This window comes from Manis pentadactyla, chromosome 4 (assembly GCF_030020395.1).
Source record: "Manis pentadactyla isolate mManPen7 chromosome 4, mManPen7.hap1, whole genome shotgun sequence".
Taxonomy (NCBI): Eukaryota; Metazoa; Chordata; class Mammalia; order Pholidota; family Manidae; genus Manis; species Manis pentadactyla.
The window spans coordinates 55,754,509-55,767,497 of NC_080022.1; the positions used below are offsets into that span (position 1 = coordinate 55,754,509).

At 39.6% G+C, this 12,989-nt stretch overlaps 1 protein-coding gene across 1 annotated transcript in view; it reads right to left on the bottom strand.

Moving 5' to 3' along the window:
• SLC35D1 (solute carrier family 35 member D1) overlaps positions 1–5,342 on the bottom strand; it is a 59,631-nt gene extending 54,289 nt beyond the window's left edge. Inside the window, exons 1-6 of the mRNA XM_036933138.2 lie at positions 4,910–5,342; positions 4,082–4,115; positions 3,898–3,984; positions 3,156–3,223; positions 1,517–1,588; positions 848–916 (exon numbers count right to left, since the gene is read on the bottom strand). Coding sequence (XP_036789033.1) covers positions 848–916; positions 1,517–1,588; positions 3,156–3,223; positions 3,898–3,984; positions 4,082–4,115; positions 4,910–5,112 — 533 coding nt within the window. The 5' untranslated portion in view covers positions 5,113–5,342. The remainder of the gene's footprint in view (positions 1–847; positions 917–1,516; positions 1,589–3,155; positions 3,224–3,897; positions 3,985–4,081; positions 4,116–4,909) is intronic.
• Positions 5,343–12,989: the final 7,647 nt, after the last annotated feature.

The following is a 12,989-nucleotide window of genomic DNA, read 5'->3' on the forward strand; positions in this document are numbered from 1 at the left end:
ATGATGAAGGTAAATGAGGCAATCCAAGAAGCTTGCTGGAACTCAAAGACAGCAAATACGTCAGGCGGAATTTGTGGCATTAGCAAACCCATGCATGCATACCCTGGGCTGAGTAAAATAGAAAGCTTCTAGCCACAATTTTAATTTTCTGAGTCTTTAGGTGTACATTTTCTCCATTCATTTTAAAACTAAAATTTAAGAACAATGGAAAAAGCTTTAACAATTTAATAGAATATCTAGGTTATGGCATTTGCGATATATTTTAAGTGAAGCATACAAGACAGTTCTAATATCTATTACTTCACAAAGCAAATAATTCATTATCATATGCCTTTTCTGAGATCCTATTTTCTTTAGCACTATGCACAGTAAAAGAATGCCACATGGTTTATAAAAGTACATTGGCTCTGGAGCCAGGCACAGAGTCAAACTCCAGCTCTGCTGTTTACTAGCTGTGTGGCCTTGATCAAGTTTTTGAACTTAGATTTCAGCTTCCTAAACTACAAAATAGGAAATTATACCTCTCCAAGTTATTATGAAGAATACATTAATAATATGTGTAAAATGCCAAACATATTGCATGGCACATGCTCAGTAAGAAGACAGTATAACAAATCCTAAATTATTCTAATTTAACTTTTAAGAATTCCAAAAATCTGATTTGGCCAGCCTTCACTTTAAGACAGCCAAAAAGATTTAATTTTCTGAAGTCTTTTGGATGCTTTTCAAAAACACCATTTGTGTTTAGCCTATAAAAAATTAGCTTTACTGGTAACTGATTGTTTATTACCAATAATTACTGGTAATTTTTAAATGCTTATAGGTTTTATCTAGGCCCACATCTTACCTGGCAGCTACAAAGGCTCCAATAATCATTGCAAATACAGTCATCTTAATACCCCAAGAAAAAGTCTTCCTACAAAATAAAATAAAGAATACATATATGTGGCTTTAGTTACTCACACTCACTTTATAACATAGACAAAAAAAACCCTGTTTTCTTTAGAAAAACTATAATCACATTTTAAGTGTTTTCAAGGAACTGGATTCCCTTATGATGAAGCAAAAACTTATTTTGTTATGTAAATAAGTATACTGGAGTTACTTTTTATTCTTTTCATGTTATTATTACTAATGAGTTTGAATTTTTGAAACTCAGAATCTCTTTAAGTAGGAAAGGTCACACACATCTGTAGCAAAAGCAGCCAAGACATGACCACTATTTAAAACCAATACTGATGTTTCTGACTCAGTTTCACCCAGTGGCAGCAGTAGGCAAGGGAATTCTTGAACGTATATCTATGTTCAGACAGTTTCTCAAATCCAGTTCATAACCTTCCCAACTACGGCTCCCACAAACTACCAATTCCTATGGCAAAGGGGAAAAGCTGTTTAAACTTCCCAAAAAGATAAAGTAGAAGCAAGACTAATAACTTTAATATCTCATGTATGCTGGGCACCTTTTCAAGGTGACTGAAGTTTGTTAAAGACAAGATATATTAGAAATTTAGCTCACTTGAGCAAAACTCCTTCAGCAAACATTGTAAACAGGATGGAGAACCTTCTCAGAACTGTAAACATTGGCAAGCTGCAAAACAAAAGATAATCAAGTAAAATTTTTTTAAACTAAGAATCTCCAAATTAATATTTTAAAATAAGGCTAATTCTTCTTTTCATTATGGAAATGCCATGCTGATTAATCTGTGACTAAATTAAATCCTTATTTCTCTCTAGATATAATTCTTATTTCAAAGTCTGAAAGGGTTGTTTTTATAGAAGTACCTCAAGTGAGAAACATTAAACTAACAATAATGGTACAGATCATACACCTATCATCAAAGACTAATAACAGCCATTTTTATTTTACCTTGCTTATTATGTAAACACCCTGAACGGTAACCATGTTAGTCTTTAAGAGAAAAAGACCTCCTTTTTCTCTCTTCTTGTTGCTAGACTGATCTCCCCTCCCAACTTCCACACCTCCAAACACCTCTGATTATCTTATCCCATGAAATATTCTTTGACTATCCTTTGGTGGAAGTAATGTTTTCTTCCTCTAAATTCCCAGAGTATTTTGCTTGCACTAATCAAACATAAGCCTCTTGTATCGTAATTATTTCTGAATACATCTTATCTTACTCCTAAGTGCCTTATATGTACTTAGCTGGCAATCAAAGGCAGAGTGTGAGTGAATGGATGGATGGATGACAGTGAATGACAAAGAGCTCTTTGCAGCAGGTCTGCATGTCTTTCCCAGTGGGTAATGAAATGGAAAAGCATGCTCCACCCATGATAAACTTGACTTCCTTGGAACCATCCCCAACAATATCACTGTGGTCATTCAGTCAGGTTTCTTTGGTCTGAAGAAAGAGGAAATGAAAAATGCTTTGTATTTGATTCTCAGAGATCTCCTCATTCTGGTTTACAACCATCCAGCATGCCAGGGGCATAGCTCATGTGGAAGTGGTGAAGCCATGGATTTTTGTTAAATGGTTTCCAAAATGTTTAATTTTAATATCACATACAGCCAATATATATACTATACTCCTTAAGTGGAGAAGCCAAGAATTGGGAGGTAAGAAGATAATAAGACATTATTGTCATGGAGTAGGCAGCTATTACTTCTTTCTAAAAGTGAATATGCTGTCTCCACAGTTATACGGCCATAGGTAAAATAGCAATCACATTTGTCTTAGGGCTCCATCTGATATTATTTTAACTACCTCTTGATTAAAGACAAACTACAAAAGTTCTCACACACACCCTCTGATTTTGCAAACAGAATTTACCTAAAATATATTTACAAATTGTATTAAAGAATTGAAATCCCAGAAGCCTAGAATATATCCTTCACAACTAAAGGTCTGGAAAACAACGAGAACCTCCTATTCACAGCATTTCATAACATTTGAAAACTTTTATCATCAAAGTGAGAGGGAAAAAAAGCCCTAACAAAAAAAAAATTCCTCTTTTTCTTCAAACTTGCAGAGCTTAAACCAAAACCTTTGATGTAATCTTCATTATTTAGTAGTAAAAGCTTTCTGGTCCCTTCATTTTTTCCAGAATCAATAACAGAGTGTTAAATATTGACATTCAAGTACAATTTTCAGAATACATTATATTAACCTCACTAGTTAAAGTAAAGTTATCCATACTTAAGTTTCTTTGTGCTGAACAGTCCCGTGATTTGGTTCCCAAAATATAGCAGAGGTAGTGGAAACGTCTAGAATTTAAAAAGGGATAACAAAACTCAATAATAAAGACAGCTAAAACAAGATCCTTTCAAGCAGTTTTTGTTTAAATGGTCAAGTATTTTCCACTTAAAACATAAATTAGTTCTCATACATAATTTTGGTCCCCAAGAAGAACCCAAACAACATTAATCCTGGTAAAACAGCACTACAACAGAAAAAAAAAAAAAGAAAGGGAAGAACGAAGGAAAAAAAGAAACAGAAATATGAATATGATCAAACCATATGGGACAGAAACATCATTTGCTTTAAAATATGGTGATATATTAGCCCATGGCTCTAATGTCAGAAAAAAGAAAGGCATTTCATCTTCATGTGGAGTCAAGCAGAGATAGAATAATAAGAAAGTAAACCCAAAGAATAATGAATGCAGCACACACTGGCCAGATTAGATGGATGTAGAAAATGCAAAACAGTTGTACTCCCAACAAGTGTTCATTAGTTAAAACAGAACACAAGATTTCCAGGGCTTTTTTGGTCTTAACTTTAAAGAAATTATGGAATGTATGTTACTCCATTTATTCTTTACCTTCATGGCTGGACGATTGCAACGATGCAATTTTTAAATATGCAAGACACTGATGAAACATACAGACTTCTTTTCAGAAAAGAAAATATTTCACTTTATTTATTTATTTATTTTTACCTTTCGAGGTACATTTCTGTCAAGATCAGGAAACTTGACTACTCTGAGCGCCTTTCCTACCCAGAGAACTGCCACTGTGGCCACCATCTGTAAACAGAGAACACAGATTCACTGTTCTACACATAAAGACACACAGAGAAGTTCTAACGACATAAACCACGTAATGCTGAAGATTCCAACTAACCTGGCCAAGTCCAACACATAGTGAGGAGGGAAATCTACAAAAACAGTAGAGGAAAAAGAAGGGTCAGAAAACCCAAACGGAGCTCTGTGTATACAATTTGCATATCTGCAGCCTTAAAATGCATTTTGATACAAAACACACCAACGCCTGCCTCTTATCCAAGTAAGAATCGGTGAGAAAGATCCCTGCTGGTTGTCAGGCAACACCTATGATTTTGTAGCCTGGGGCAGCCACTTGTCTCGTCTTGTTTGCTTCTACAATTTAAGCCGGCTGCCTGCAGCGGATTTCTCAAGGAAGTGAAGACACAGGTCCCTTCAACGGTTTCCCACCTTTAAAACAAAAATGCCTCTGCCTCAGAAGCCCAGTCAGAATCGTCTTAAACCGGCGTGAGGATGCGCACGTCCCCAAGAGCTGTCAGCGAACTCCGAGCACCCTGAAGCCCTGGCCCAGGCTGCGGAGAAGGGAGGGCATGCCTTGCTCAGCTTCCCGCCTGGCCTGCACGGGGGCTAAAAGTCATGGAGCAACTTTACTCCATCGCTCCGAAGGTTAGGATTTCCAGGGTGCTGCACGCCGGCCCCTGCAGGCGCTTTACGATCGCCGCCCGATGGCGCGCCGAACGTTCCGGAGCTCCGCGCGAGGAGCCAGATGCCAACCCCAGGCCGGCGCGCCAGGTCGGCTCTGCAGCCCGGCCGCCTACTAGCCGCCCGGCCCTCCCCAGCTCCCGCCCAACTTTGTTCAGCTTGAACTTTGGCAGCTCAAGTCCAGGGACCGGCGCCCGCCGCCGCCGCCCGCTGCTCCGCGGCCTCGGCGTCGCCGCCCCGGCCCTACCTGTAATTGGTGAGCACGCTCTTGTTGACCACCACGATCAGGAAGGAGCTCACGCCGTAGAAGCCGGCCGCCAGCAGCTTCAGGAACACGGTCAGCGTTTCGGCCGACGCCATCCCCAGCTCCTCCTCATGTCTATGTGTGGAGGATTTCGCGGGGGCTTCTCCTTTAACCCGGGCATGCTGACGTCTATGAACTTCCGCCATGGCTGCGGCGGCGGGCGGGCCTGGCGGCGGGGACCGGCGGTGAGGGGGCTTGCGGCGGCAGCTCCCGGGGCCGCTGGAGGGGCCGGGGCCGGCGGACTGTGCGGGCTGCGCGCTCTCCGCCCGGGCTCCCTGCGCGGCTGCTGCCCGTCCCCGCCCAGGGGCAGGAACGCCGCGGTTCACACCCCCGGGGAATTTGCTCGGGCATTGTGCAACGCCGGGTCAGAGGGCAGGGGCCGCGCCTGGCTTGGCCTGGGCTGGGCTGGGAGCGGGCCTGGGGAAGGGACAGCGGTGGCCCTGAGTCCGGGGCGAGAGGGAGAGGCGGCCGAGTGGCAACCACTCGGGCACACCGGAACGCCAGGCGGGCAGCGCTCTGCCCCCGGCCGAGGCGGCCGCCTTGCGCCTGCGCGAGCCTGCGCTGCGTGTCCGGGTGGCGGGGCGTTTAAGGTAGAGGAGGCTGGTAGCCGTACCTCCAGGTCTCAGCCGACCCCAAGTACAGACCCTCCTCCACCCGGTAACGGGGGGCGACTGAGTAGTTTAGCCCGGTGTGCGCGGCGAGACTCATTTTGAATGTTCCTTTGGTCTCTCTCGCGGAGGGCCAGAGCCCTTCAAGAGTATCAGGTGTGCATCAGAAGTAAACACTCAGATTACATTTCACCCTTCATTGCCTCAGGCTTAACATTTTCTGAACCCAGAAAACACCAAACAATTCTTTCTTTGCAGAGAATTTTTTTTTTTTTAGAAAAATATTTACATATCCAAAAGAAGTGGCAACATAATCAAGCAGCTTGGGGACTGGTAAAAAGCCAAGGGGTTGGGAGCCCAGTCCCAGTTCTTGGATTCCTAGAAATAACCCCCTCACCAGCTGTGTGTTCCTGGACCAGACCAGTTGATCACTCTGAACCTACTAGTCTTCATTACTATATAACAAATGAGTCACTAGTACCAGTGTTAGCAAAGAAATGACGTCTGATTTTAATGTCAAGAAAAAGAACTTTGAATTATTCCATAAATATTTTGTCTATATTTTTAAATTTCTTTTTTCTCTATTTTTAAATTGTGGTAAAATATACAATAACATAAAACCATTTCAACCCATTTTTTATTATTGTAAAATATAATATAAAATTTATCCTTTTAACACTCGTTGAGTGTACAATTCAATAGCACTAAGTGCATTCTTTCACCACCTACCCATCTCCAGAACTTTTTCATCATCTCAAACTGAAATTAGGCAACCACTAAACAATAACTGCCCTTTCCTCCCTGCCCCCAACTCTAATAACCCCTATTTTGTCTCTATGAATTTGACTATTCCAGGTACCTTATATAACTGAATTCGCACAGTATTTGTCCTTTTATGTCTGACTTATTTTACTTAGCATAATGCTTTCAAGATTCATCCATATGTAGCATATCAGAATTTCCTTCCTTTTGAAGGCTGGATAATATTCCGTTACATGTGTATCTTTTGATCTGTATCTTTTGAGTTATTCTGGGAACATCAGTATTCTTTGTCCCTTAGGAAAAACTAACACCCAGGATGAAGTTCTTAACACAGCCCAAAAGGACTTCAGTGATGTGTCTCCTGCCATATATCCAGAGGCACTTCTCACATTTCCTTCCCTGAGCTGCAGCAAAACCAAACTATGTCCAGTGCCCTGAAGAGCAATGTGGGCTCCTGATTCTGCGTCTTTACCCTCATTATTCCCTCCATCTGGGATGCTCTTCTCTCCCTCCCTTCTCCTGTCTCCTGAAGAACTCCTACTTTTCCTTTAGTATTTAGTCAAGCATTACCTCCTCTCTGGGAACCTTCCTTCACACTGCCCCTCTCTGCCCTTCATAGAATTGACATCTCTCCTTTGTGCCCCACCCCCACCCCATTCTTTGTACATCCCTTTACAGAGGCTTTGGAATTACATGTTTACATGTCAGTCTGTTCAGTAAACAGTGAGCTCCTTAAAGACAGGGACAAGCAGGGATACCTAGCACAGTTTAGATGTTTTTGATGAATAAATCAGTGAGTGGTTTTAACAATGAGGAAAATGGGCAAATTTCTTCCTCAATTGATAGCAACAGAAGAAAATCACTAGAAAGTTAGATTTAGTGAAAAACACTTCGTGAAAAAATTATTATAAAAATAATATCCCTCATAAGCAAACAAGTAAAAAAGACTTGTATCATAAAAAGTGTGTTCTCCTCTTCTTCCACCCCTAACCCACTTTTCAAAGAAAGTAACTGCTAGGAGTCTGAAAGCTATGCCTAGTGCCATTTTCTGTGCATATATGAATACATAATACGTACATATGCATATATACACACATATATAAATATTTACACACACATATTTTTATACATTTTTAACATACATGGAATAGAACCATGTAAGAACACCAATCCTCAAGCCAGACACTGCCTCTGACACTAATTTCATGACCTTAGGAAAGTTAGTTGACATTACTGTGCTTCAGTTTCCTCATCTATAAAGTGGGGATAACAGTAATATCTCAGAGGGTTGTGGTGAGAATTAAATGAGTTAATAAAGATAAAGATCATACATACTACACATATTACAAGTATTTATAATAATAATTTTTGTAATTATACAATCTTTCTTTTTTCACTTAATATTTATTAAAGGCCTTTCTATGGCAGTATAGAAATTCTACCTCATTCTTTTTAATGGCTGCACAAAATTCCCTTACCTAGAAGCATCATAATTCATGTAACCTTTCCTGTGGACATTTAGGTCTTTGCAAGTTTCTCAGTGCAGCTTTGATTAACCTTGTCCATTCAACTTTATAAAGGTAAAAGTTTCTAGGAGTGGGTTTGCTTAATTAAAGGCTACTTTTTTTTAATTAGTAGAATTAACAAAGTGATCTCCAAAGATATTTTACCAATTTCATATTCCCACTAACACCGTATAAAAACCAAACTCTTTTTTATAAAGTCAGATGGTAACAATGGAGACCACTGAAAGAGGCCAGAGGAAGTATAAAATGCCTGGTGCACATTGCTGCAATAAATCAATTGCAATCACAAAAAATGAAACAAAAATCTCCTGAAAGTACTGATCCAAGCAACTACTGTTGTTTCTCTCCGCATGATTATGTTATTCATTAGCAAGTATTTCTTATGTCCTACCATAGACAGACCAAGGACTATGTTGGATTTTCTCAGTACCAGGAATGATTTCTGGACCTTCAGTAAAGTGCTGAGAAGTCAATCTATAAAGGAGTCAAGCATTCTCATTAGGTGCCCATAAAGATAAGATAGGTGTTCGCACACTGGTAGCATTTTTATTATAGGTGTTTAGACCTTGGTACTTTTAAGTATTTTAGATACTCAGAACTGTATCCTAACCTCAGTAATATTAATCACAGAGTTATATATGGGGAATTCATTATTTGATAAATTTGAATAAAGATTGAAACATATCTAAAAAAGCACAAGATTGAAAAGACTGGGTTTAAATGTTCTCATTGATATGCAAGTCTACTCTATTTAGAAATGTCAACATTGTAGGTTAATAAATTTTATATTTTGCTAGGTAGAATTACTAGCAGAAAAACCTTTGTGATTAAACCATGTCTATTCTTCAAAATATTGCTTTAGCTCCAGTATTTCTCCATGAGGGAAAATTGATTCTGTATACTATTTATTAACATGACTCATCTTATTTCTTTACCATATACTTTTCCCTTTCTCCTGGCTCACTTGCTTTTCTTATACTGAAATTTATGCAGTCCTTTTTTGGTGTCCACCTCCATTCACCAATTTCTTGTTTCACTGTCTGCCTAGATCACCCTGCTGACCTGCTGTGCTGTGCCACTGATTATTTTATAGCCAAGGGGCAAAAGTCATATGTCTTTCCTATTGAATAATGCTTTAAAAATTCTGAGAAAATAATGCTTGAAAGGAGCATAGAGTTTCTCTGCAGTGCCTCATACTTCTCTATGTTGGGCTGGAAGGAATGACTTTATTGACCACTGATGATACATCTGGCAATGTGTTACTATTATAATTCACTGTCTCATTTTGTCCTTACCACTCTAGGAAGTAGGTATGGTAAAACAACTTATAAACAGGAAAACAAGGTCTGAAAGGGAGTCTTAGGCATGCCTGAGTCCCACAACTCTAAGTAGCTATGTAGACGTGACCCCAGTATGTTCAGCACTTAGTTTATACTCTTCCACTAGATAATCCTGCCTCATTTGGGATAGGGGAACATACTTGCTTTAAGAAGAAGTTCTGGCGATGGCATCTCCTTCTTTAATTACCAAGTTTAGTATTTATTAACCCTATGAAGAAGAATAACCTGAATAAAAGAACAATATGCTATTAAAGTCATAGTTAATCATGACCCATTCATAAATACCATACCAGCCATCAAATTAAGCATTGAAAAGACAAAGGCATTTCAAACTTAACATGTTTACAACTCAACTTTATACAAATCCATCCTAATCATCTGCTTTAAAACTCCCATCTCAGTATATCAAAAGGATCATACACCAGGACCAAGTGGGATTCATCCCAGGGATGCAAGGATGGTACAACATTCGAAAATCCATCAACATCATCCACCACATCAACAAAAAGAAAGACAAAAACCACATGATCATCTCCATAGATGCTGAAAAAGCATTTGACAAAATTCAACATCCATTCATGATAAAAACTCTCAGCAAAATGGGAATAGAGGGCAAGTACCTCAACATAATAAAGGCCATATATCATAAACCCACACCCAACATTATACTGAACAGCGAGAAGCTGAAAGCTTTTCCTCTGAGATTGGGAACTAGACAGGGCTACCCACTGTCCCCACTGCTATTTAACATAGTACTGGAGGTCCTAGCCACGGCAATCAGACAAAACAAAGAAATACAAGGAATCCAGATTGGTAAAGATGAAGTTAAACCGTCACTATTTGCAGATGACATGATATTGTACATAAAAAACCCCAAAGACTCCACCCCAAAACTACTAGAACTGATATCGGAATACAGCAAAGTTGCAGGATACAAAATTAACACACAGAAATCTGTGGCTTTCCTATACACCAACAATGAACCAATAGAAAGAGAAATCAGGAAAACAATTCCATTCACAATTACATCAAAAAGAATAAAATACCTAGGAATAAATCTAACCAAAGAAGTGAATGACCTATACTCTGAAAACTACAAGTCACTCTTAAGATAAATTAAAGGGGACACTAACAAATGGAAACTCATCCCATGCTCGTGGCTAGGAAGAATTAATATCGTTAAAATGGTCATCCTGCCCAAAGCAATATACAGATTTGATGCAATCCCTATCAAATTACCAGCAACATTCTTCAATGAACTGGAACAAATAATTCAAAAATTCATATGGAAACACCAAAGACCCCAAATAGCCAAAGCAATCCTGAGAAAGAAGAATAAAGTAGGGGGGATCTCACTCCCCAATTTCAAACTCTACTATAAAGCCATAGTAATCAAGACAATTTGGTACTGGCACAAGGACAGAGCCACAGACCAGTGGAACAGACTAGAGACTTCAGACATTAACCCAAACATATATGGTCAATTAATATTTGATAAAGGAGCCATGGACATACAATGACGAAATGACAGTCTCTTCAACAGATGGTGCTGGCAAAACTGGACAGCTACATGTAGGAGAATGAAACTGGACCATTGTCTAACCCCATATACAAAAGTAAATTCAAAATGGATCAAAGACCTGAATGTAAGCCATGAAACCATTAAACTCTTGGAAGAAAACATAGGCAAAAACCTCTTAGACATAAACATGAGCGACCTCTTCTTGAACATATCTCCCCAGGCAAGGAAAACAACAGCAAAAATGAACAAGTGGGACTGTAATAAGCTGAAAAGTTTCTGTACAGCAAAAGACACCATCAATAGAACAAAAAGGAACCCTACAGTATGGGAGAATATATTTGTAAATGACAGATCCGATAAAGGCCTGACTCCAAAATATATAAAGAGCTCACACGCCTCAACAAACAAAAATCAAATAATCCAATTAAAAAATGGGCAGAGGAACTGAACAGACAGTTCTCCAAAAAGAAATAGATGGCCAACAGACACATGAAAAGATGCTCCACATCACTAATTATCAGAGAAATGCAAATTAAAACTACAATGAGGTATCACCTCACACCAGTAAGGATGGCTGCCATCCGAAAGACAAACAACAACAAATGTTGGCGAGGCTGTGGAGAAAGGGGAACCCTCCTACACTGCTGGTGGGAATGTAAACTAGTTCAACCATTGTGGAAAGCAGTATGGAGGTTCATCAAAATGCTCAAAACAGACTTACCATTTGACCCAGGAATTCCACTCCTAGGAATTTACCCTAAGAATGCAGCAATCAAGTTTGAGAAAGACCAATGCACCCCTATGTTTATCAAAGCACTATTTACAATAGCCAAGAATTGGAAACAACCTAAATGTCCATCAGTAGATGAATGGATAAAGAAGCTGTGGTACATATACACAATGGAATACTACTCAGCCATAAGAAGAGGGCAAATCCTACCATTTGCAGCAACATGGATGGAGCTGGAGGGTATTATGCTCAGTGAAATAAGCCAAGCGGAGAAAGAGAAATACCAAATGATTTCACTCATCTGTGAAGTATAAGAACAAAGGAAAAACTGAAGGAACAAAACAGCAGCGGAATCACAGAACCCAAGAATGGACTAACAGTTACCAAAGGGAAAGGGACTGGGGAGGATGGGTGGGTAGGGAGGGATAAGCGGGGGGGAGGAAGAAGAGGGGTATTAAGATTAGCATGCATGGGGGGGTGGGAGAAAGGGGAGGGCTGTACAACACAGAGAAGACAAGTAGTGATTCTACAACATTTAGCTAATCTGATGGACAGTGATTGTAAAGGGGTTTATAGCGGGGACCTGGAATAGGGGAGAGCCTAGTAAACATAATATACTTCATGTAAGTATAGATTACAGATAACAACAACAAAAAAAAGCAGTTCCTGTGTGGTGACCTCCAATGAGTTCTACATAATGGTGTGGGCAAAGGGTCTGTTTGTATTTATACAGAGGATCAAAGCCTAATTTGGCTACACAGAAAATGAACTAAGATACGATATGAAGAAGAACTTCCAACATCAGCACTCTCTGGAAGAGTCATACCAGAAGATGATCATCAAAAAACCTTAACAAAGATCCAGGCGATGCTGCAGTTGTAGCTGCATTCATCCCACCAGTTCCTGGACTTGCCATGGGAATGAAGAAGGAGATATCTAAGCTGGCCTGTGCATCCAGTAAAACAACAAATTTGACTGGATCTACACTGTTGGAACTCAACCAAGAATTAGGAGAAGTGCAAGTTGTAGTGCTCCAAAATCTTACAACTACAGACTATCTACTGTTAAAAGAACATATGGGATGTGAACAGTTCCCAGGAATGGGCTGTCTTAATTTGTCTTATTTCTCTCAGACTGTTCAAGTACAGTTGGACAATATCCATCATATCATAGACAAACTTTCACAAATGCCTAGGGTGCCTAACTGGTTTTTTTGGCCTCACTGGAGATGGCTGGTAGTTATAGATCTGCTTTGGTTATGTAACTGTATTCCTATTATGTTAATGTGTGTGTGCAATTTAATTAGTAGTTTAAAACCTATACATGCTTAAATTACTCTACAAGAAGATATGTCAAAGAAATAATCAATCTTCCCATGTTTTCTTCCGTCTTCTACCTCTATAGCTTTTCTTCTTCCTTCCTAATTACAACCCTTAAATAGAATTCGTGCCTCATATCAAATTTACCGAGTATCATAATTCTTCCAAGTGGTAAAGATACCTCAAGACAAATGCTGGGCATAGAAGCCACAGGGC